Source organism: Aphidius gifuensis, linkage group LG1 (genome assembly GCF_014905175.1).
Source record: "Aphidius gifuensis isolate YNYX2018 linkage group LG1, ASM1490517v1, whole genome shotgun sequence".
Lineage (NCBI taxonomy): Eukaryota > Metazoa > Arthropoda > Insecta > Hymenoptera > Braconidae > Aphidius > Aphidius gifuensis.
Window position 1 is genome coordinate 16,370,479 of NC_057788.1, and position 26,542 is coordinate 16,397,020.

At 28.3% G+C, this 26,542-nt stretch overlaps 2 protein-coding genes across 3 annotated transcripts; one reads left to right on the forward strand and one right to left on the reverse strand.

The window, feature by feature from the left end:
- Nucleotides 1-6,879: 6,879 nt before the first annotated feature.
- Nucleotides 6,880-15,983, reverse strand: LOC122849902 (clumping factor B-like). Of its 2 annotated transcripts, none has more exons than XM_044148819.1 (4): nucleotides 15,906-15,983; nucleotides 8,344-8,449; nucleotides 8,029-8,262; nucleotides 6,880-7,936 (listed from the first exon to the last, which is right to left on the reverse strand). In XM_044148819.1, the coding sequence occupies exons 2-4, from the start codon at nucleotides 8,436-8,438 to the stop codon at nucleotides 7,711-7,713; spliced, it is 555 nt and encodes a 184-aa protein (XP_044004754.1). In that variant the 5' UTR covers nucleotides 8,439-8,449; nucleotides 15,906-15,983; the 3' UTR covers nucleotides 6,880-7,710. The 2 variants fall into 2 exon arrangements, with proteins under 2 accessions (XP_044004754.1, XP_044004745.1); XM_044148810.1 differs by having other exon boundaries at nucleotides 8,029-8,265.
- Nucleotides 15,984-24,186: 8,203 nt separating this feature from the next.
- LOC122858858 (jerky protein homolog-like) lies at nucleotides 24,187-25,806 on the forward strand. Its single transcript, XM_044162101.1, has one exon. It carries the CDS (start codon nucleotides 24,187-24,189, stop codon nucleotides 25,804-25,806), a length of 1,620 nt encoding a protein of 539 aa, XP_044018036.1.
- Nucleotides 25,807-26,542: the final 736 nt, after the last annotated feature.

The window sequence follows — 26,542 nt, forward strand, 5'->3', positions numbered from 1 at the left end:
TTCCTTAAAAAAAAAAAACAAGAATTTATATTTAAAAAAAATGCTGATATGGTATAATAATTTTTCAGGTAAAAATAATTGAAGTAATTAATACTAATAATTATAATACTTGTGTCTTAAACAAACCATTAGATTTTTTCGACATTTTTTCTCTTGTAAATTCAGTTCATCAGGAAATTTTTTAGGCTGACTATTTTCCTCAAGTAAAGTTATGTCAAGCTATAAAATCAATTAAAATATTTTTTAGATATATTTATAACAATATATATTTTGGAATTTTTTAATTGTTATATTTTTATTATGTTTCTATAAATAGTTATATTGTTGTATTGTATTTTTGTACTATATTTTTATAGTTATATTTTTATATTGTTATATTTTTGTATTGTTACATTCGTTACATGATATATGTTATATTTTTTTATGTATAAATAGTGCACTTACTTCACTCATCAATCCTTCAACTGTTTCATCTCCTGATACTTTTGATTCAATCTCAGTTTCAGGCTGAGACTCACATTAACTTGTATCACAATCAGATGATGATGATGATGATTTAGATGTTTCTTCCAATAAACCTTCACCATTTTTTCTTTGTATTTTCGATAGAACAAGAACGTATTTATTATAGTTTCTTGTTATTTTTCTATCAACTTTCACACATATATTTTTCCATACTTCTGGTGTAATTTGCTCTTATGATTTTTTCCACATTTCTTTAGTAAGTTCGTCGTTATATTCATGAGTAAGCCCAACATGTTTATCAAAATGCCTTTTTGTTATACCCCACACTAACTCTATGGGGCATTTTTTGTTTTATTAATGCATACAATCTTAATAACTGCTCCTTTTTGGTGCTTTCTACATGGGGAATGTTTCTTTGAGACAGCCATTCTCGTAATTCATTTACTTTCCATGTAGAATTAGGCAATTTTTATACTAAAAAATGAATGAAATTAATTAAATGTATCATCAATATTTATTTATTTTTTTCTCAATATAGTGTATATATTTTGGGTTATTTTTATTCTTTTATCTATTCAGAAAATGATCTATAAATTTATTTATCTATGAACGTGCATTTATCTATCAAATAACTTATGGATTTACTTGTTTAATAATCGTCTACTATTCAAATTTTGTTGATATAACAGAGTGCTAGGTGTGTGTGCGCAGCCATCTTGAAAATTGGAATATACTATACTCTGATTGGTGCAATTTGTGTGTGTGTGAATATATGTGTAAAAATCAATACTTCAGCGTCGCGCAGAACAAAAAAAATGTGTATCGTGGGAAATTTAAACAACAAACTGGAATGAATTAATAATTCGAGTTACCTGTACAGAGTGATACGGTGCATTGTCCAGCACAATTACCGTTGGTTCACTCAAACCTGGTAGCAATTGATTGGTGAACCATTGTTGAAATTTCTCCGCATCCATATCTCCATGATAATCATCGAATTTTTTGGGTTTATGGCTCGTACAAAGAATAAATTCAGCACCTGGTACAAATCCATTTTTTCCACCTGCATGGAGAATTATGTACCGTGCACCAGGATTTACGCTTCGTACTGAACAGCTTTTTATTTTTTTGTTTTGCCATTCTTTGGTTTTGCTCGACCCTTTACGGAAAATCCATGTCTCGTCCAAGTACATATATAATATTTTTCCCTTTCTTTTTACTCTCCATAAACATTGAAAGAAATTCAACTCTTTTAATTGCAATTTCTTTCTTATGAATTAAAAACCTTCTGCCATCTCGCCTTTTCCATTTGAAACCATTTCTTTTTAAAAGTTTACGTAGAGTACCAGTTTCTCCGGTGAAATTTATTTTTCTTCCTCTATATATTTATATGTATATGAAAATAAATTAATAATAAATCTATAGCTATTGCGTTGACGAAACTGTTTGTTTGTTTGTTTATCGAATAAAAAAATACATATAAAAAAGATTAAATTTACCTAATTTCATCATGAAGTGTAGCTACTGTAATAGACCGACCTAAATAATGCAACAAATAATATTATATATAAATTAATGTTAATGGTGTTATCTGAATCAAACCAAAATATTTATGAAAAAATTTTACTGACGATTATCCGAGTAATCATAGACAATTTCTTTGATTGGATGAAGTACTGCTTCATCAACATCCAGCTTAATGCTTTTTCGAGATCTTATTCTACCAGGTGTTAAGATTATAGGGTTTGTAGCAGCTAATTTTACATATTTCTTGATTGTATACCTACTCCATCCTAATGCAACTGATGTCATATCCCTATACAATATAATTGAAAAACATAATTAATACAAAAAAAATATATCATATTTAACATTTAAAAATCAAAAAATGTATTTTTACTTTTCATCGTTTAACAGTAAACGAAACAAAAAAACAATATGTGTTAGAAATTTAATTAATAGCTAATATTTTTGATTTCAATTTTAAAAAATAAATTAAATCTTCCGGATAATTTAAAAATTACATGTAATTGTTTTATCAATACGCACATTGAATTAAAAATTTTTTCGTAATAATAATTTATGTTATTTTGTAGATGAAATAATATGTTTTAATAAAATGTGCAGTTTGTGTGATAACTATTAAACTATAATCGTAAAAAAAAAAAAAAAAAAAACGAATGAAATTCTATACAAATAAAATAAAAAAAAAAAACAAATAATTATTGTTTATTAAACAGTAATTGTTTTTTAATAAAGAGTCTACTTGGATTTAATTAAACGAGTAATTAAAATTTATTTTATTTATATAGGTAAAAAATAAAAAAAAAGGATTTATAAATTATTAAAATTTACTGAGCTATAATTTACAGGACAATTTTCACAAACACGAAAAATGAGAACATGTGCATCAACGTCTATTCTCCAAGATTAGCATACAAATAGAATTTATTTTAGTCATTGTTGTTGATGTTGTTCTTGATGTTGTTATTGTTGTTATTATTGTCGTTAATAAATGATAATGGTTTTGTGTGGTATTTGTATATTAAAGCTAAAGACGATGCTTTAATTTATATACTCAGTTATTTACAAAATCTCTTGCTACTCAAAGCAACAAGTCCAATACCAAAGAAGGAATTATTTTTTTTAAGGATTTTTTTTTTTGTGATTTGGCTTGATCGTGGTGACTTAAAAATGACATTGAGATATATGAATTTATTGAAGGGTGCATCGAGAAATGTTGCTACTGATTGAATGAATGAAACGAAAATATTACTTGAAACAAAACAAGCAGTTGATACACTTATTGCTAATGCTGGTGCTATAGGCAATTGGTAGTGTTGATAAAAAGGTATACAATTGATTCGTTTTTTTAATATTTAGCAATGTATTTATTGTTTTTTTTTTTATTTCAGAATTAATGAGCAGAATAGTAATTGTTATATTTGAATAAACATTGTGCTCTAATATTTTCAGGTAAATTAGCATTTCTTCTTTTGAAAGAGTTTAAAATATCAACTGGAAATTTGTGTCATTTTAATATGTAATATGTATATGAGAAGAAAAAAAGGAAATGTTAAAATAAAATCTAGAAAATGCTTAAATGTATTTTACTTTTATTTTTTGATTCTCATGACAAGATGTCACGTATTTTCTTGCTTATGATTTATCATGTTTTACATCGTTGATTGAATAATTAATTAATTTTTTTTTTCTTTATAATGTCATTGAATAAATATTGACATTTTATGTCAATAAATTTATTTAAAAAATGTTAAATAATGTTAAAGTTTTTTTTTTTTTTTATGACTGGATGGTGTTATAGTAGTATAATAATTTACGTATGATAAATACTACGAATGCAGGCTGTTGAAATTGATAAAAAAAATAATAATTTTGCTGTGTAATTAATTTTAAAATATAAAACACAATGTAAATTAAACATCGACGATTTTTTTTTTCATATTAATATCATTCTACGTTAATTTTTTAATTATTTCTATTACGAATTAATTAATTATTAAACATTACACTTACCATACATCATCGTATCCATTCAAAGGTAAGCCAGCTGCAAGTTCTTGTGAAAAAAACCTATGAGCACAAATAATCATTGCTTGTGCCTGGCGATTTACACTACGTCCATTTTTAACATCGTCAACGTCGTCTGTATACATATTTTTAAATGTTCTTTGGCGTTTTGGTGTAATATCATTTTCTTCATTTTTTCGTTTCATTTTTATTTAAAAAAAAAAAAAAAACTTCACTTTATACATAAATATATACATAAATTATTGAATAAAATATTAATTAAACAAAATTTACACAATAAACTAATAAAACTAGATAACAATTAAATAAATTAAAAAAACAATTAAACGAATTCTGTAATTATCAACAACAAAAAGCTTGACTACACATGTATTTGGTTGTTGATTAAAAATAAATGACAAGAAATAAATAAAATATATATAATAAAATAAAATATTAAAAACATTTGAATAAATAAAAAAAAAAAAAAAACAATGAATGGCATTTTTTTTTCTTTTACCATGGCATTTCCTTGAAAAACAAAAAGTGATAAACGTTCAATTGTTAAAAATGATTTAAAAAAAAAAATAAAAAAAAATGAAATCGTTTTACATACCACAATTCATTATTAATCAATTCCACATTTAAAAAAAAAAAGCATTTTAACAAATCCATTTTTTTTTCGTATCAAGCTTGATACAATGCTTAAGTAAAATAAATTTAAAAAATAATTAAAACTCTATTAACAATTCAAGTTTGTTTTACGAATATAAAATATAAAATAATTCTTATTAATGAATTTTTTATCTTTACCGTATTTTATAAATTAAATTTGATGTAAAAAAAATTAAATTAAAAAACCAACTATTTTATAATTTGCCGTTTTGATCTATAATTTATTTTTTAAGTCTTTGGCAGACTGCTCGGCTGCTTAATATATCTATCGATTTTTTATAGTACATCAACTATATTTGGTCGATATCGTAAAGCTTGAATAAATGCTTCTTCTGCTTCAGCAAGTTTTCCTTGACTGCTTAAAATACTACCAAGATTTCTATATACTATTGAAAACAATAAAAGAGATATTTTAATGGGACTTATTTTAGTATTTACTGTTAAATTATTAAATCTCTTGTATTAGAATTAAATTACATAATAAATGCTTATTAAAAAATTTACCTTTTGGTGGATTAACATGAAGCACAGAACGACAAAGACTTTCCTCATCATGCCAATCCATATTGCGTCTCAAAGTTTTAGGAGCCATAAATGCTAAAAGTATTGCAGTAGCAAGAATTAAACTTCCTTACGTTTTAGATCCATTTTTAGCAAAACGATAAGTGTTAGCAAAACTTGCACCAATTGATAGACATGCACCAACACTTGGTAATATAATATTCTATCAGCAATAACAAAACTAACATAACAAAATGAATTACTTGCTGGTAAAAATGGAAGTGTAAGAAAACCCAATTATTATTAATTGCACGACATCCTTTAGTATGACAACCTCTACTTTTTTTTCTAGCACAAACAGAACATTTTGATGGTGCATTCATATACGAGCAAGTTTTTTCCATCGTTTTATTACGACTAAATATTTCAGTACGTGATTGTTGAATTATCCAAAATCCAAAACTTGCAAGACCAGGATATAAACATATTGATTCAATATTTCTTGTCAAAACAAGAAAAAAATAAAATAAATGGATGAATCAATTATCTAAAAGTCAATTGTCATTTAAATACATGAGAAAAAAATTAATTAAAACATTAAAATAAATTAAAAATGTCCAATCTAACCTTCCATTATTATTCCAGTTATTTTTTCAGAAATTGTTTCTGTTTATTGTTCATTTGTACCAAGATGATAAATTAATTTGAATCAAGACCTGCCAGTAGATTAATTTGTTGTTACAGCTGCAGCTGCTGCTGCTGCTGGACTTGTTGTTTTTGTTGTTGTCAATAAATGACAGATGAACTTGATCATCTACATGTAATTGAAGCTGTCATTCAGTCCAAACAAAAAAATTAAAAAATATATGGATGAATCAATCATTTAAATGTCAATTGTCATTTAAATACATGAGAAAAAATTAATTAAAACATTAAAATAAATTAAAAATGTCCAATCTAACCTTACATTGTTATTCCAGTTATTTTGTCAGAAATTGTTTCTGTTTATTGTTCATTTGTACCAGGATAATAAATTAATTTGAATCAAGACTTGCCAGTAGATCAATTTGTTGTTACAGCTGGAGCTGCTGCTGCTGGACTTGTTGTTTTTGTTGTTGTCATTGCATGTTTTATAAACAATATGGAGTCACACGTTTAGTTTTTCTGCTGTTTTTTTTTAAATTATTATTATCATTATTTTCCGACTTGGCCCGAACTTTTTACCTAACCTTACCCTCACAGATATCCCCTGATATCCCCTCTGCTTGTTACAAGTAGTGGGGAAAGCTTGAGAAGGTCTATCCCCTTCTCCCAAAGTAACATTCGCTCAGTTGACTGTATTATCATTTAAAAATTCATGTTCACTTGTTATTTCTCCTTTTCTAAATACACAAATATATAATATAAATAATATAAATAATTAAATTAAAATAATACAAATAATAATAGCAATAAATAACATAACATAACACAACATACTTGTAAAATACTTCCCAATCTTGCGGATTTACTGAACGATTACGAAATTCAGCAACAAGTCTTTTTCTTTTTGCTCAACATTACCACCAAGACTTGTTATACCAAGATCAAGACCACCCAATAAATTATCATTACTACTTGTCGTATTTATTATAAATTATTATTATTATTATTATATTAATTTATTCAGTAAATATATATTGTTTTTATTATATATATAGGTATATATTTTTTTTTTTTGACGTTTAACATGACAGTTCAACCACGTATTCTGGAGGTTATGAAAAATAATAAAATAAAATTCTGCAGTGCAGCCAATATGGCATCACCCTTGTAAAGTTTTATACCATACCAACTGAACGAACAAAATGTAGTCGATTTGAGAAAAACGAAAAGACCGTAAATATCAATTATGCTTTAGATATATATTACTGCAACGGAAAAATCTGATTTTTTTAAAAAAAAAAAGCTCGACATCGATTTATGGGATCATTACCAAACCTCAGCAGCCTCATTCAAGTCTATCATATTTTAATTAAATTTCTAATAGATTCGCGACGGAAGGGGACAAAATATTTGATGTATAATAAGGCACGGTAGTAGTAGTTAATCTCATCTCACACATATTCTCATCAGACACATACTTTTCTTTCTCATACTTGACTCGAGGCACTACCGTGCCTCTTGATTGGTGAATAACTAAATTATTTTTTTTCATTAAATAAAACAGGTTTTTATAAGGTAACAACCTAAAATTCTCATTCCAAATCTTGAATTTATGATATTTCAAATAAATATATATCTTTATATTTTATTCAAACTCTAAAAATAAAATTTAAGACATTTTTGTATTTTTTTTTTGTGAGCTGAAGAATAGTTAGATAAAAAAAAAAAAAAAAAACATCATTGGTAGAGAAAAACTGATGATTCCACTTAGCCCAAAAGAATAAAAATAAAAAATTGAAGGCTTATATACTTTGTGTAAAAACTAATTAAATACATCCTTGATATAAAAAAGATGACGTATTTTTTATGTTAAATTAAAAAAAAAAAAAATATTTATCTTTTACTGGAAGACTTTATGTTTGATGATGATGATGATGGTGATTGACAACGAGCCATTGGATCAATTAAATCAGCAAAATTATTGTCACCATCGGTATTATTTATTTGTCTTGGTGTTATTTTTCTTGGATCAATTGAACATTCATCATCATAAATAATATCACTGTCATTATCACTATCTTTTATAGTTTCATCATCTGATATTGATGTGGTGATACTACTGTAGCAAAAAATAAAAATTAAATTTACAATAATTATTAAAATTCGTATTTAATATTCATATAAATTTATTTAAAAAAACAATATGTATACCTTTCACTGGGTGACATTATATTTGATGATGATGATGATGCTGATGGTGATTGACACCGAGCCATTGAATCAGTTAAATCAGCAACTTCATGATCGTCCTCATCGTCATCGGTATAATCAATTTGTCTCGGTTTTTTGTGTCTTGATCGAATGATATCTTCATCATCATCAGAAATAATATCATTATCATCTTTTGAATTTCCAGCATCTGATACTGCTGTTGAGGTTGAGATACTACTGAAATAAACATAATAATTTGCATTAATTATTAGAATTTGTATTTATATTAATTGAAAAAAAATGATGTATACATACTTTTTACCAAATTCATTCACTTTTAATGATGGTAGTTTGATGAATTTATTTGGCATAAAGTCCTCGCCACTATCTTCGTTATCTCCATCTACCATTTTTATGAATTCTATAAATGAAAAAAAAAACTGTTAAAATTGTATCTATATATATATATATATATATAATAATTATCAAACATTTGGCATAGTCGTTGAATGAGACGTTTGAAAAAGAACAAGTTTGAGAGAAAAGAATAAAAAATCAATATTTATAATAATAATAATATTCATGACTTACGAATAAGTGTTGCAAAACACTACATGGAAAAAAAAATAAAAATAAAAGTTGGTGTGAAAACACACACACACAGTTACAACCCTTTGTTTTTTTTTTACATTTTTTTTGTTATATCTTTCTTAAATTTTACTCATTTTGTTATTTACTTTGTATAAATTTTTTATAAATATTTTAATTTAATTTTTATTTGATAAAAAAAAAATATTACTATTGTTACGTCTTGGTATAAATTAGAATAAATAATCAATAATAAATAATAAATTAACAAATTCAATAGATGTCGAGCAAACAATAAAATTTTTCTTTTTAATAATAAATTATTTATTTTTATTTTCACACGGAATAAAAATCCATATTTTGCATTTTTTATAAAACAATTTATTTTTATAATTTTTACATAAATTTTGGTAAGCAGTTTTCAAAGTCACCTCTGCAACGCGAGATGCCACATCCGTTGAAGTTGCTAAATTATTATTTATTAAATGTTTAAACAATTACAATATGCTGACTACTATGGGAACCATTGTATCTGATTGGTTCAACTATGGTACCACTTTTTGTCATCCCTACCTTAGTTATAATTTTATGGGAATTTTTAATTAATAATTTTTAAGGAGCTTCACTCTCGTGATAACTTTTATTCGGCCAACATCTAACTAAATTTAAAATCATTCTAATTGAATTGAATACTTAGTAAAATTTCATAAATTTATATTAAAAATTATTGATCATTTTAATTGATAAAAATATAAATAAAATAAATTTAATTCATTTAAAGAAATTAATAACAAATAAATAATATTATCAGTGCATTAAAACTTAATTGAATAACTGTGACAAATAATTATTCCTACAAATTTTACCCTTCCTAAATCCTAACATTGACTGTGAAATTCTCCGGGGTGTTGTTTTCTGTGCTACGAGTTCTGTTACCTATTGGATTATTCGAAAATTTTCAACATCATCAGGCGACCATCCGGATTGACACGCTCTCTATAAATTATTTTTGGATAAACAACAACAACAAGGTAGAATCTACAAAATTTACACATTCCCTCCTAACCCGTTACCCTGTAGGGAATAACAAAATACGAGGATTTTAAATCAAACGTTAAATATCAGGTTGATTGAATTAAATTATTCCTAATAAATTATATTATTATTTTTCAAGTTAAATATTCTTCTTTTCTTTTGTTATTTCATAGACTAATTTAATCAAATCAACCTGGTACGTAACACTATACTATAAAAGTCCACGAACTTTATATTTTAGCATTAAATAAAATTTTGAATTTGATTCAAAATGGCCGATAATGACCATGGCGTTTTGATTTTGTTTTTTTTATGTCCGCGAGAGGGAGTCTTGGTACCCCGAGTGAGAGAAAAAACGATTGAAAAAGGACACTGCATAAAGAAAATAATTATCGATAAATAAAAAATCAGCGCACATATACATTACACAAAAATAATTAATTAAAAAAAACAAATTCTATTGTCCACTATTTTAAATTAATATAAATTTATATATTTTTATTAATTAATATGTATATAATTAAAATGAGCTCACCGACGCGCCAAAATTTGGTGCAAAAAAAAAAAAAAAACGGCGTCCTTTTTTATTTTTTACATAAGATAAAATTTATAATGAATATACAAAAAATATTAACACCAACGTATTCACTGCTATTAAAATAATTAGATAATTATATATTTATAAATTGATTAACACTTTTAATTATTAAAATTATGAAAAATATTGGAGAGCGATGAGAGCGTGGACAATAATTTCGCCACTAAAAAATGAACTACTTTTTTTTTTTTTTTTGTCCGTTGGTGGGAGTTTAGGTACTACAAGTAAGGAAAAACGATTAAAAAAGGACACTGAATAAAGAAAACTATTATCGATAAATAAGAAATCAGCGCACATAAATTACACAAAAATAATTAATTAAAATAAAAGATTTTTTCAAAAATTGTTCATTTAGTTTTTTTTAGGGAATTTTAATTTCCTATTGTTTTCGCTTTTTATCTGGCCCCCCCCCCCCCCCCAACCGTGGTAGACCCCCCCCCCGAAAATTTTCTAAGTCCCTTAATCTAAATACGATAAAAATGGGGAACATCATTAAATATGAAGGAAAATATAGAAAAATCTTTGAAAATAAAAAAAAAAACGATAAATATGGAAAAATATCAGTAAATATGAAGGAAAAATTACTGAATATAAAGAAAAAACCGATAAATATGGAAAAATATCAGTAAATATAAAGAAAGAAGCGCTAAATATAAAGAAAACTCTTATAATTATGGGAAAATATCAGGGAAATACCAGTAAATATGAAGGAAAAATCACTGAATATGAAGAAAAATGCGATACATATGGGAAAATATCAGTAAATGTAAAGAACAATGTAGAAAAAAATAGAAAAATATCAAAGAAAAATCAGTGAATATAAAGAAAAAAAAGGGAATAAATATGGGAAAATATCAGCAAATATAGAGGAAAAATTACTGAATATAAAGAAAAAATTGCTGAATATGGAGAAAAAACCGATAAATATGGAAAAATGTTAGTAAATATAAAAAAAAAAGGGTAAATATAAAGAAAACTCTCATAATTATGGGAAAATATCAGGGAAATATCAGTAAATATCAAGGAAAACTTACTGAATATAAATAAAAATACGATAAATATGGATAATATCAGTAAATATAAAGAAAAAAACGATAAATATGGGAAAATATCAGTGAATACAAAGGAAAATATAGAAAAGTGACCGAATATAAAAAAAAAAACGATAAATAAGGGAACATATCACTTATGCCCCTCCCCCCCCCGAAATTAATCTAAACACGATGAATATGGAAAATGAAGAGAAATATAGGAAAATAAAGAATATATAAACGAATAAACAAAAATATAGAAAAATCACTGAATATAAAGAAAAATACGATAATTATAGAAAAATATTAGGAAAATATCAGTAAACAAAAAAGAAAAGTATAGCAAAATATCATGGAAAAATCATATTTTTTAACAAGATTTTTCAACAAAAAGATTTAAACAAAATTATTAACATGATAAATTATTAAATATTCAATTTAAACAAAATATATACGATCACTGGAGGATTAGTGAGAAAAATTAATGAACAATACCCATCAATAAATAATAAAGAAATAATGATACCAGTAGAAGCTAATATAAAATTCGATGACGATGAAGAAAATGAAAATATAGCAAACATTAATTTCGAGTTTAAAAAAATACAAGAAATTGTACATCTACCAATTAATTCATTTGCAGGCAAAATAATATTAGCAAAAAAAAAAAAAAAAGAAAACTATTCAATAGTAATAATGACGATATTTAGATATCATCGCAATCATAATAGCAATAAATAAAGTGGAATTTATATATGCAATGTCAGGACGGTTATTAAAATAAAGAACAATAACATTAGAAGACGACAGTGATTATGAAGTAAAATAAAATTTAAATGAAAAAAAGTTTATTAAACTAAACAAAGATAATGAATTTACCAAAGGAAATATATTTTAGATTGGACTAACTTTATGAAATGAAGAGGCAGAAAATTTCTAGGAAAAAAAGGGTGATGTGATAGCATCAAAGGAATTGAAAATAAATGAATATAAAAAAATTAAAAATATAACGACGACTTCAGCAACAACTCAAACGTTAAATCCTGATTCAACCGAGAGAAAAAAGTAAATAAAATAAATACAATCGAACTCGACAATTTTGTAATAAATATTTAACATTGACAGGCTAAAATCATAGTACAACAAAATGAATAAAAACGGAGAGTTTAAAACGTTAGAAGAAAGCGATTCTGGACATGGAGATGACCCATTAGAAGGAACAAGCAAAATGAATGAAAATTAAATAAATTTTAGTTAAGAAAACTCTTATAATTATGGAGAATGAAATAAATTTGTAGTCACGAATTTCGATATATATTGAAGAAGAAATTAAAATTCCCCCCGCAGGGAAGGCACAGTTGCTTCAGCAATTGTATGATCATTTTTTTTTTTTTTTTCACATCAACAAAACTGAATTCTTAAAATAAAAAAAAAAAAAAATTGTCTTGCTAGACTATCGAGTGGGGGAACAGGAGCACAAAAAAAAAAAAAAAGAAGAAATAATTATTAAAATTTAAAAATAAAAATATGTAAAATAATATAAATGAATTTTACTAATTAATTAATGAATAGCAAATAATTATTCATTTTAATTTTTCTCAATTGTTGTTCTCTAGGTTTGAAAAAATATGATAAAATTTGACCTTGAATTTAGGCAATGAAAAAGCCAGTATGGTCATTTATATATTAACTATCAATGCTTCTTTTACTCTTCGAATATATTTTTTTTATTTTATTTAAAACTTCGAGATGCAATCTTACATTTATTTTCAAGCATCAATAATGCATTATATTTATTGTTTTCTTATTTTAAATTACATATAAATTATAATAAAAAAATATTAATAAAGGAAAATTGTGAGATAATAAGATGCACAAAAAAAAAAAAAAATTAATTAATTTAACTTTTCATCAGCATAAACGAAAAACTAATAAAACAAAAATATGAACGTAAAATAATAATTTTAGTTTATTTAATATAAAAAATAAAAAATAAATTTTTGAATGATCAATAAAGCGGCCATTTCTGGAGCAAAAAATGGCTTGTAAAATATTTATTACAAAATATAAAATAAAAGTTATTAATAATAGTTGAAAATTCATTTGTAGATGAATATAATAATAATAAATTAACATCTTACTTTGAAAAAAATTGTTGATAAAAAGTTGATTATCACTCGTAGATTCAATTAATTCATCCAAAGTTTATGAAAAATATTTCAACTACTGTATAATAAATAATAATTATTTCGAGACGATGCACATACTCGCGTCCACACGACAAATGTGAATAATACACTGAAATAAAAAAAAAAAAACATTGTCTTGATGGACTCGAGTGGGGGGAGAGGGGCACGAACCTACGGGTTAACACTTGTAATTTGCAATTGGCTGATAAGTATTATGTCAACTGATGCCAACCATACAGAAGCTCCATTACAAAATACTGGAGTATCTGCAATGTGTGGGGTAAATGTTTGACCAAGTAATTCGGAGAAAAAAAAAAAAAATAAAAGATTTTTTCAAAAATTGTTGTTGCAGGTGTTCATTTAGTTTTTTTTTTTTTTTTCACAACTACAAAACTGAATTCTTAAAATAAAAAAAAAAAAAAATTGTCTTGCTGGACTATCGAGTGGGGGAACAGGAGCACGAAAAAAAAAAAGAAGAAATAATTATTAAAATTTGAAAATAAAAATATGTAAAATAATATAAATGAATTTTACTAATTAATTAATGAATAGCAAATAATTATTCATTTTAATTTTTATTAATTGTTGTTCTCTAGGTTTAAAAAAATATTACGCACAAGTTTAATACTTTTTTTTCTTCAATTCAAATTGCTTTTTTTTTTTATTTTTGCTTGATATGTATCCAATAAATATCTGATACACAAATATGTTAAATACGTCTTATGTTCCATAACATAATTTTTATCTTGAGATAATTCTATTGGTGGAAAATATTGAGCCTCTAGAATAGAGGAGGCTCCAGACAGTGTTAGCGTGAATGAATCACTCATGACTAATATTGAAACTGTATGTACACATGTATTTATACTTTACCAGCTAAAAATTTTAAACATGAATGACCACATATAACTGTATCATATTTTTGATAATTTTTATAATTATCTTTAATGCTACCAACACCGAGATATTTTTTAGGTTCTTCAGGAGGGCCTAAGTCTCCAAAACTATCAAAATAAATAACTTGATCTTTTTTTTCTTTATATGCAACCCAGTGTGTACCGGGACCATCTTTATCATCAAGATTGATTATTGATGACTCATACTTCCTAAGACCTGATTTAGGTAAATCATTTCTCATAAATAAACCTCGAAAATATGGAATTTTTAAAATTTTTGCATATTTGATGAGATGAATATCAGTCAACGCTCGATGTGGTAGCTTTACATGTTTTTTGATGGCTTTAAAAATAAACCAAATCCTTTTTTTTGAGGCTGCAAAAACATACCATTTCTCAAAGCAATTGATTCCATTTTTGTATTATGACGCGCAAATGTCTCGGTATGTAATACAGTTTTCCCTCTAAATATAGTTTTAAAGCTTCTAATGATAATTAATTCATTATAAAAAATTTATTGTTCTGTGTAATTAGCACTCTTTCACACTAGCTTGTGGCACATCTGATATATAGTTATGTTATTATATTATTAATGCAAAGACTGGATTCTTTTTATATATATTGAGCTATTATCTAATATTATCTAACTTTATAATTCTGTAATAATGGTAATATTATTATATTTATACTATATAATATGGTTATCGATTATTTTTGGATAACACTGATAACTAATATTTTAAGAATTATTTTGAAAAATGTAATATTATTATGTATCCTTGTATTAAATTGCTTACTGCAATTTTATCCTGGTCCCAATAATGGCCTCCAGCCGCTGGGATATTAAAATAAATAAATAAATAAATAAATGACGTTTATTTTCTTCAAGTCTACTTTTTGCAGCATTTGCTTCCTTGATAGTGAAATATCGTAGCCGGATCATTTATTAAACAATCAATATTACCCTTTAAAATAATCCAACTAGATATGTAATTAATTTAACCCTGTTTATCCTGCGCAGCCAGGGCGCATAAGAAAGGTAGGGAGACGGAATTGCGTAATGTAGGGAGAGGTAAAAAGGAACCTGGAAAATACGCGAAAATATAACACAGTAACACAGTAGAAATAATTTCAAATAACACTTGTGAGTTCAGTAAAAATCGGAGCACAGTTTATTTATAAATTAACCCTGTTACTATTACATGAAAATGCGGTACAAAAACAATTATTAAATAGGTAACCCAGTTAACTTTTACTCGCGCGTCGCGTCGAAAAGAGAGAACCTAAAGCCATGCGGTCGTAACGGAATCAGAGACTGAAAATTATGAAAATTGCGGATAACCCGAACAATAATTAAATTATGACGGCCGAAATACTAGCGACGGGATTGAGAAGCAATCCAGTCGATTGATTAAACAAGTCACTGACTCTACATTGACGCTACAATGACGCTTGGCTTTTACAATGTTAATAATTTTACACTTGTCATAAATTCACAGAACAAACACTGAATAAAATTTATTTAAAAGAAGGTACTTACATTGGTTGTCGGTAATTTAATCTAGCAATTTAGTGACGGCGTGTACCTTGGCTTGACCTCGGAGACGCTCGCAAATTGACAGGTTGGCTTGGTTATTTTATCGCCAGTAACGATGTACAAAAATATATATAAATATCTATATATATATATATTATATAGATGTGGTATAATGTAATTATACAAGTTGGTTGAGTGTGATCGAAGATTAAATTATGTCAAATTGTAGGCATAAACGTAGCACTGATTTTACAACAAAATCACAGTAAATGTGACTTTTATTTAAAATAAAATTATTATACGAGACGTTTTCACTGTACTTTATAAATTGTATTCAATATTAAATGGCTGACCACGAGGTCGTGAATTTGTATAATTAAATATTTAATTATTTTAAATAAATAACTGATTATTTATTGTAGCAAAAATGTAATTTATTCTATTCAATATTTATTTGATTAGACAATGTAACACAATGCGTGCCTTGAATTTAATTTACTCAAGCAAGAAAATTTAGACCATGCGGTCGTAATTTATTACAACTTAAATTTGTAAATGATTTAACGAATTTAAATTGATAATTTAAGTAACCAAATGTTACTTAAATATTATTGAAACAATAAATTGATAAAATAATCAATAAGATATTGAATAAGAATAACTTACAGTTGTGTTGATTCGTAGAAAATATTCTAAGTTTTTAGAGCAATTAAAATTCGAAGAGGCAAAGTGCCTATGCTAGTTAGAGCTGGAAGAGCTGGTGTAGGTCAAGGAACTAACTCTGATCGAGTGACCGAGATCTAGCGATCAATCTCGCTCGATACCCCCAGAACATAAGGGTAGGTGGGGATCCTTCGGGGATGTTCGGGTTTCCTCCTTGGTCCAGTTCCACTTCCCTTATGTCGCTCATTTCTTATTGGTTGAGGAAAATCTTATGATTTTCCAACCTTAATTAAAATTATTTCTAATTGTTTAATTATGACATGAGTGGTACCGAGAGAATCCCTATATTTTTAGGATTCTGTCGATATCACTCATTATATTAATTTATATTTAATTTTCTTAATAAATTGGCGGTAGAAGCGCTTGGCAATAGTGCCGGCTCAAGTAATTTGTTGGGGGTGCAAAACCTCTAGCTCCCTTAAATATGATACATTGACGATCTGCAAGATGGAGCTAGGGGTATTAAAAAGTACCCTGAATATATAATGCGAAATGTTATAAAGAAAAATAAAAAAAGTTTGTGCAGCTTACCGCCGGACATTACAATAGTTTTAACTACTGTAGCAGCTCCACCCGATAAAGCACCCACTACACTAAGACCAGCAAAAATAGGCCTTAAAAACGGTGAAAATCCTCTAATTTTTGCTGGTAATGGTAAAACACGGGGTAACCGAATATTTTTTTTACCACCAGATTTTTTCACAGCATCACGTGCTCCCTTTATAATTGATTTGATAGGATCGCCTCCAGGCTGAGTAAGTTTTTTATTTTTCTAGTTCCTTTTTTTTTCAATGTCATACCCATTTTTACTTTTGCTTTCATAGCGTTTGTTATTCCCCAAGCTGCTGCTTTTTTAGCAATAGAAGAGTCGTTAGGAAGAACACGTTGCCAAGCTTTCTCTGTCAGCCTGATGTCTAGCGACTAAATTATCTTTATTTTTTTCGTAATGTATATCGTGTTCTTTACACGATTCATCTAGCGGATTTATACCTCGATCACCTCGTTCTAATCTTTTTGTTAATTTAGTACCAGGTCCACAATAATTGTATTTTGGTATATGTAACTCAAAAGGAAGTTTATTAATGATTTTATTTACAATACCTTTTCCTTTTTTTTTTTTGACGTCTGTGCTCAATCATAGATTGAATGTAACTGACGTAAACGATTATAAGAGCATGTATTTATATCAAAATGATTCAGTAATAATTAGGACTTGCTCCAACGTACACAATGCAATTTAATAAACAAAACAAAAAATTACCAGTAACCAATTTCGATGAACTTTGTAACTGATTTTTTTCACCGATAAAGTAGAAGCCTTAGTTACTATGGGGTCAACGAGGATTTCTCACCATCCTCCTCTCTTACCGCCAGGAGGGAGCCAGCTGGTGTATAACGGCAACCAACGGACCGTGGGGTAGTTTCGGGAGCAATGGCCGCCGACGGCCATTTTGGTAGCGACTAGTTCAGTAAGAAAATGGTAGAGGGGCGCGGTCCACCATATTAGTTCCAAAACGTCACTCTGGCACCATTACTAAAATGTATATTGTTTTTAGTATTGGCCGGGAGCGTAATAACCTCACCCCGCGGCAGCGGTTATTACCGTGAACATTAACCCTGGTTTAACTCACTCGCACAACCTAAGTCAATACGAGAACGAGGATATTCGTACCTCACCGGCTTTACCAAATATCCTCCTATTGCCTACTCACTCTAGTGCATCAAGTAGTCGAACATAAAGTCCATCCGCAGCCACGCTGGTTCTACGCCGGACCACTCTATGCATCTGAATACTCGATTATAGGTTACCCTGACAGTAAGTTACCACACTAGAGCAAGAGAGCGAGTGATATACAACGTCCTACCTATACAGCGTAGCGACATCATAAATCACCCCCGAGAGCATGCACCAAGCATCGGGAGCTTGGTTGGACTCATCAGTGACATTAACTAGTTCCAACCTAGGACCCAGTCGACGTCATCGTCTAAGTCGGCTAACTCCACCAAGGAGTCATGCCAGCTTCACCAATGATATCAACTAGCTCCTCCATAGGAGCATGTCGACATCACCAAGTCACCAGCCAACTCCACCAAGGAGTCGGCTAGCTTCATCGGAAGCCAACCACGGACTGTCACCAGTCCCGGTGCCATCAGCCAGCTCCGAGAGCCGGCCGACGACTGGCAGTGAGATGCCAGCGATCACCAGTTTTATGGACTCTCTATCCCCACTCCCGTTTGACCCACTCCATACGACCATCTGTGCGCACACCTCGATGCGACTCTCCGGTGGGAGTGTCGAAGTAGGGGATACGAATCTGTCGTAGCCAGGGTAGGAATCCGGATTATCCACTCGTGGTGGATGTCTACCAAGTCAACACTGACATTCAGGCGAAAATGGATGTCACTACCGAGGCCACTCACAAACCGGTGGTATTAATTAGCGTCTTAGTCGATAAAACCCCTCAGACCAGACCTCTAATTATTTTCGGGAGCGCGAGATCTGCCAAATCTCGTTACAACTTATTTAACAGAGTAGCGAAAGAAGGAAAAAAAGACATGGTGAATTACTACCAAACAGTGTTCGAGGAATATTTTGTGGTCCTGGCGGTATTGGAAAAACGAACGTATTATTTGCAATAATCACACATGAAAATGGTTTAAGATTCGAAAATGTTTATGTTTACTCAAAGTCTTTGAATCAGCCAAAATATAAATTGCTAGAAAAATTATTACAATCTGTAAAAGGTATCGGTTATTTTCCTTTTAATGAACATGAACAAGTACTTCAACCTCAAGATACGAAACCAAACTCTGTTATGATTTTTGAAGATGTTTCATGTGAAAAACAAGATAATATCAGAGCTTTTTTTTGTATGGGTCGACATCAAGACGTAGATTGTTTTTATACTTAAACATTTGATTCGAGATAATGCGAATTTTTTAGTTCTTTTTAAGCAAGATGATCTTAATTTAAAAAGAATATATTTTGATCATGTGAATACAGATATGACATACACAGAATTTAAAAATTTATGTTATACATGTTGGAAAGATGATAAACATGGATTCATTGTAATTGATAAAGATAGTGAATTAAATAATAGTCGATATAGAAAAGGCTTTGATTGTTATAACAGTATAGAATCAAAGTAAACATTATGTTTACAATAGTATTATCATAGATGTCAAGTAATGAACATCAATATGGACAATAAAATAAAAATAAATAAAAAGAAAGAGTTACTAAGTCAAATTGCTAGAGCCAGCATGCTCTTAGACAAAAACATAAAATTTTGAAATTAGGACAAAAAACATCAGATAATATTTCAAGCAATGTATTCAAGACTATTGTGACACCACTTCAAAAATTGGTTGAGGCATCAAATCAAAATAATAATCACAATATCATAAAACAAGAAATCAAAGATGAAATCAATAAAGTGTCAATTAAAACAGAGGAAAAATATGACAATGATTTATTAACTGACGATGATGATGATGATGGTCGAGAAAATCAAATGGCTGATTCATCGTTTGCAAGTGCTCTGGGCTCTGATAATAGTTTAAATCAAACGCTTCAATCTACCCCAAAAAATACTCAAAAATATTTAAAAAGACTTAATAGACAAAAGCATTCAGATAGTGGTTATAATATTCGGAAATTGAAACAAGATAATATGCTCAAATTTGGAAATTCACAAGTTGAATTTAAAGATAATAAAATTTATATTGCTAATTCAATATATGATGAAACACCAGGCTTACTAGAATTATTATTTTCAAGTTGCCCCAATGCATCACTGATTAAAAAAAATGATGAAAAAAATTTTATTAATATTATAAAATTAACAAATATTCATCATAAATATTATGACCCAAAAGGTGATTTAAGAACCGAAAATACTGAAAAATATAAGGAATATATTTTACCATTCATCAACTCAATAACACATCAAGGCTCCGGCTTGCCTAAATATGAAATTACTAATAATTCTGCAATTGATTATGTTTATTGGGATAATCCCAATGAGCTTATTGATCGTCTTAGACTTTTGATAGCTTCTCAAGCAGCTGGAAATCATGGAAATAATAATGAAATAATTTCAATTATAGAAGAATTGAAAGAGGCTGAAATAATCTATTAATTAATGTGCATAACATAAATTTATTGAGTTGATATCCATCGATCAAACAAACATGAGCATCGATGTTTTCGGACGCCAATTAACACAAAGTAAAATAAAAGCTAAGGGTACGCGTGGACCTCCTGGTCTGTCCTAGTGCAAAAACATCATCCACAGAATTTGATGGTTGATCAGGGTCGAGAATTTTGGAATAAAGAATTTCAAACATTAATGAAAGAATATAATATACATTTATATCACACGTTTAGCAATTTAAAAGCATCAATTATTGAACGATTTAATCGTATATTAAAAAATCTCATGTGGAAGAAGTTTACTTTTCAAGGTTCATATAAATGGCAAAAAATATTACCAGATATATTACAACAATATAATAATACAAAACATCGAACAATAAAAATGAAACCCCTAGATGTTAATTCAGCTAACGAGAAACATATTAAAAAGTATTTATCAAAATTTTAAAATTAATAGAAAACCAAAAAATAAATATCAAAAATTTTAGTAACGGATTCGTTCTATTGAAAATTGAAAATTTTCAAAACTCCGGCGAAAGCCCGTGTGGTTCCTCTTGATTATTCCAAATTCATTTTAGTTTTTTTTTTTATTAATAATTTTAAATTATATGATTAAATATTTTTTGTTTTTTTCGCGCTGTTTTTCACCTGTCAAATTATGTACATAAATCAAAATACAGATGAAAAAAATTTGAGGTTATACCACTTGTAATTAATAATTTTATTAGATTCGTTCAAAAAAGAAACCAATACAAATATAAAAAAAATAAATCGTTCAATTTACTTTTTTTTTAACTAAACAAATCTTTTTTAGAACCATTTTGTTTATTACTTTTATTTATAAAAATTTGTCCATGGTAGTTTTTTTTTTTCTTTTTAATAACATGGTAATATAAATAACTATTTTATCGATCAAGCAAATTGTAACCACAGCAAAGAAAGTTTTACGCATGCGCTTTAAACTCTTTTTTGAAGAAAAAATGTTTAAAATAAAAATCGGTAATTGTTTATATTTCGGATAACTTTTGAACAAATTAACATAAAAAAGTTTTATTAAGCTCAAAAAATTTGATATTAAATTCCTGAGAGCCACCCTGTCTTGATAAAAATCGCTAAAATCACTCCTTCGTTACTATTTTTCGACTGTAACATAAAGGCTGATAGTGATTGTTATAAACAATTGCTGATATCTAATTAACGAATGATCAGAGCAAATTTTATCAAGAGAGGCTGGCTCTCGGTATCGAAAAGACAATTAATTTGAGCTATAAACAAAGCTTGTAAGTTAAAATTTTAAAGAGTTATGCAAAACATAAAAAAACAGCAATTTTGTTTTTTTGTTTATTAACAATCTTCCAACGACATTAAAAACAATTTTCAACTTAATTATTATAAATTCCGTCATTCTTAATATCCTGGCAAAAAATCGCATCCATGATTTGTTCTTAGTTTTCTTATTATTTGACTTTGAAAATTACACGGTGATCGTTTTTTGTTAATAATAAATTAACTAACAATTAAAATTACTTTTAGTAAGTCCCTGGTTTTAGTATTTTCATAGACGAATAATTTGGTCCTAATACGATCCTTCTACCTTTATTACTTTACAAGATATGATCATTTTAAAAAAAACGTGTATGAATTTAATACTATAGGCTTCGCCTACGTAATATATCGTTGGCGATAAAGTACGTTTAAGTAAATATAAAAATGTTTTTGAGAAAGGATATACACCGAATTTTACGACTGAAATATTTGCCGTAAGCGAGGTTAAAAGCACTGATCCTGTAACTTATAAACTCATAGACTATGAAAATAATCTGGTTCAAGGAGGTTTTTATGAAGAATAATTAACTTCAGTGAAATACACAGACATTTATCTTGTTGAAAAAATTCTAAAAAAACGTGGCATGACGTAATACATGGATTGATAAATCTAACTTATGAGTACATCTCAAAATCAGATGAGTGGGGATTCGACTATATATTGTAAGGTTTTGTTTTGAAAGCTGACAGTTGGAGCTTAAATTTAGTTGTGAGTTTTTGTTAAATGTAATAAAAAAATAAAACATGGTTCGTTTTATTGATGTACAAGGATTCGGTAATCCAGAAATGTGGTTGGATTTTTCATATAAAGAGTTTGCTCGGTTAGAGCTAGACGCTAAATATGAAAATGTAAATTGGAAAGATAATCATTTTATTTTTGCTGAAGAATATCCTGCAACAGAATGTCTGCAAAGATAGAAAAATGAAATTTTGGGGTGTCAATCTAAATTTCATGGCATACCCTGGAGTTTTGGCAAAACACCTTATAAAAATGCATTCTTTGAAATTCAACATTGTGTTTTTCATGAAGGACCTGTAATTGTCAACGGAAGTTCAACAAAAGATTTGATTGAATATGTATGCGGTTGATATCATGAAGAGAACAATGAATTGGTATTCGATTTACAACAATTAGGTGCTCCAGACTTCAATAAAATGGAAGAAAAAGCACCATTTTCACACTCTGAAATGCATCCACTCTGTAAAAATTACGATTGTGCCGTTGAAAATGTATACAAAATGAAACAATGGTTTAAAAAAAATTTTTCAAACATCAATACTGAAGAAGATTTTACCTGGATACAACTTTTAGAAAAAAGAATAGTTAACAAATAATAATTTAAAAAAACAAAAATTGTATTTGAAAAAATAAAAAATCATTTTTATAACATATTTAAGTATTATTTATTCATTTATTTATTTTTTTATATCCCCATGGTACAGTGTCTGTAGTATTTGGCAGTAAAATTCGTTTGTCGTCTTGCCAACTTAATGCTAATTTTGTTTGTAAAATTGTATGAACTACAGTAGAGCCTCGATTATCCGAACCTCCGTCTTCCGAACCCTCTGTTATCCGAACCGCTATATGAGTATCCGAACGTTCTACTATCCGAACGTTAAAAAAAATAAAATACAAAAGATATTAAAATAATAAGAAATGATTAAGCCGAGCGGTTTGATAAAAAGTAAACATGCGTATGACGATAAGAAAAACAAATCATGCAAGTTTAAACTTGTCGAAGTACTCTTGTGTGGTCATGTTTTTTTTTTATTTTTCTTTATCTACGTATCGTCTTACATACTGTCTTTTATATGATTAATTAATTATGAATATATTTTAGTTTGGTCATAACTTTGCATGTGCTATCACGGTTTGACACGGCTTTGATTTTGTTCTTGAAAAAAAAAGTCACAGTGTGTAAAGAGTTTTACAAAAGTTTTTTTGTTATAAAATAAATTTTTTGAATTTTTTTCCTTCTTAAAATAAATATATATTTGTTAATTACATCATAGTATTTGCGTGGACCCAGTTAAAAAAAATCGTGCTTGTTAATTTTACAACTATTTTTTACCATGTCACCACCGTCAGCTCCTTCGACTAGTAAACGAAAACGTAACGTTCTTACAATGGAAAAAAAATTAGAAATTCTTTCGAAAATAGACAAAGGTGAAACCAGCGTATCAATAGCGAGTTTTTATAATATTGGAAAAGCTACAGTTTCTGATATAAAAAAAAATCGTGGTACAATCATGTCATTTGTATCAAAAATGGATAGTGATGACGGAATTAAAACAAAAAAAGTAATGAAAAGTGCTGTGAATGAAAAACTTGACAAAGCTATGCAAACATGGTTCATACAAAAACGCAGCTTGAATGAACCAATCTCTGGTCCACTTGTTTGCGAGAAAGCTCTTGAAATGAATGAAAAACTTGGTGGTACTGAAGATTTCAAGGCCAGCACTGGTTGGCTCCAGAAATTTAAAAATCGTCATGGCATACGTGAACTGAAAGTCCAAGGTGAATCATTATCAGCTGATTCAAACGCTGCTGAAAAATTCAAAGAAAAATTCAGCTCAATTATAGATGAAGAAGAGTATGGCAGAGATGACATTTACAATGCTGATGAAACAGGCCTGAACGGGAGATCATTGCCCAGAAAATCACTTGCAGCTCGTCAAGAAAGTGCAGCACGTGGTTTTAAAGTGTCAAAAGAGAGAATCACAATCATGACATGTGCTAATGCAGCTGGTACACATAAATTGCCCTTATTGGTGATTGGAAAATCGAAAGAACCACGGTGCTTTAAAAATGTTACAAGTTTACCTGTGACTTACACAGCTCAAAAAAGTGCTTGGATGGACTCGAAATTATTTATCAATTGGTATGAAAATGATTTTATAAAAAACGTAAAAAAATGGCGCCAAGAAAATAATAAAACTGGAAAAGTCCTGTTATTACTTGATAACGCACCTACACATCCATCAGCTGACGTTTTAAATTCAATTGATGCAGATTTTAGAGTGATGTATTTTCCACCAAATGTAACGTCTTTGATCCAGCCAATGGATCAGGGGGTAATTGAAAAGTTTAAAAGAATGTATAGAAAACAAATGCTGAGAAGTTTGTTATTGAATGATGGTACTGAAGAAGGTGTGATTCAATTTGCAAAAGCATTGACCTTAAAGCACTGCTGCTACATGGCAGCAGATGCTTGGGATAATTTAACAGAAGAAAATTTAAAAAAAGCATGGATGAAATTGTGGTTAGAGCCAGTGGAAGTAGAAACTAATGAAGAGACGGATGATAATGTTAATGACATTGTTGATTTATTTAATCAAATTCCCGGTTTCAATGACTGTGACAATCATGATGCAACTGATTGGTTAACAACTGATGAGAATGATCCAGGATATCATGTTCTCGATGATGATGAAATTATTAATTTATCACAAAATGCAAGTGGTAATGAAGAAAGCGAAGAAAGCAGTAGTGATGAAAGTGTCAGTTCATCTAAAGGACCATCACATGCTGAAGCATTTAAAGCATTTGAGACTGGTCTTGAATGGTTTGAAAAGCAAGCAGAAAGTTGTCCTGCTCAGTTGCTACTTCTTAAACGTTTGAGAGATTTGGCAGCAAAAAAACGTGTAGCCACAATTCGTCAGACAAAGATAGATCATTTTCTTAAACAATAAAAAATTTTTTTTTCTTGTGTTTTTTTTTTTATAAATTTAGCGTGTAGGCGAACTACGTTTGTCTATAGTACCAGAGAGATTTTGACAGGTAGATAAAGTCACGTATATTTATGTGTTTGTTATTTAGTGTTCAAGCAAAGTATATTCGTTTCTAGTTACAAAGGAAATATGTTGACATTTAGATGAAAATATGTCCGTTTGAAGGTGTCCGATTATAAAAAGAAGAAAAGTAACGGCGGTTCTTTCTTCTGTGATTGGTTGTTTTGTTTCCCTAGATTAATATTCTTTTTTTTTCTCTCTTTTTATTTTAATTAATAAAATAAATTTATTATTCTGTTTCTTCGTCTGTTTTTTCTAAATTTTTTTTTTTTTTGTTAATTTTATAATATTGTGGTTGGCAACGGTTGTTGTGGGGTCAAACATTCTATCTCTGTTTTTTTAATAATAAAATAAAGTTATCCTGTTTTTTCGTCTTTTTTTTAGGTGCGTAAACTAACCATGCATAACTTCTAGAAAAATTTTCTAGGATACTTATTAGAAGCATCCTAATTTGCACTATTTTGTACCGTAAATGTTTTAATTTGTATCTCAAAATTGAAGGGTGGAAAGAGGGTTAAAAAAAAAATTTAGTAACGGCTGCATTCTCTTTGAAAATTGAAAATTTTCAAAACTCCGGTGGGAGGACGCGTTAACTCCGAAATTATAATTTTTATTTATTATTTAATAATGAATTGTA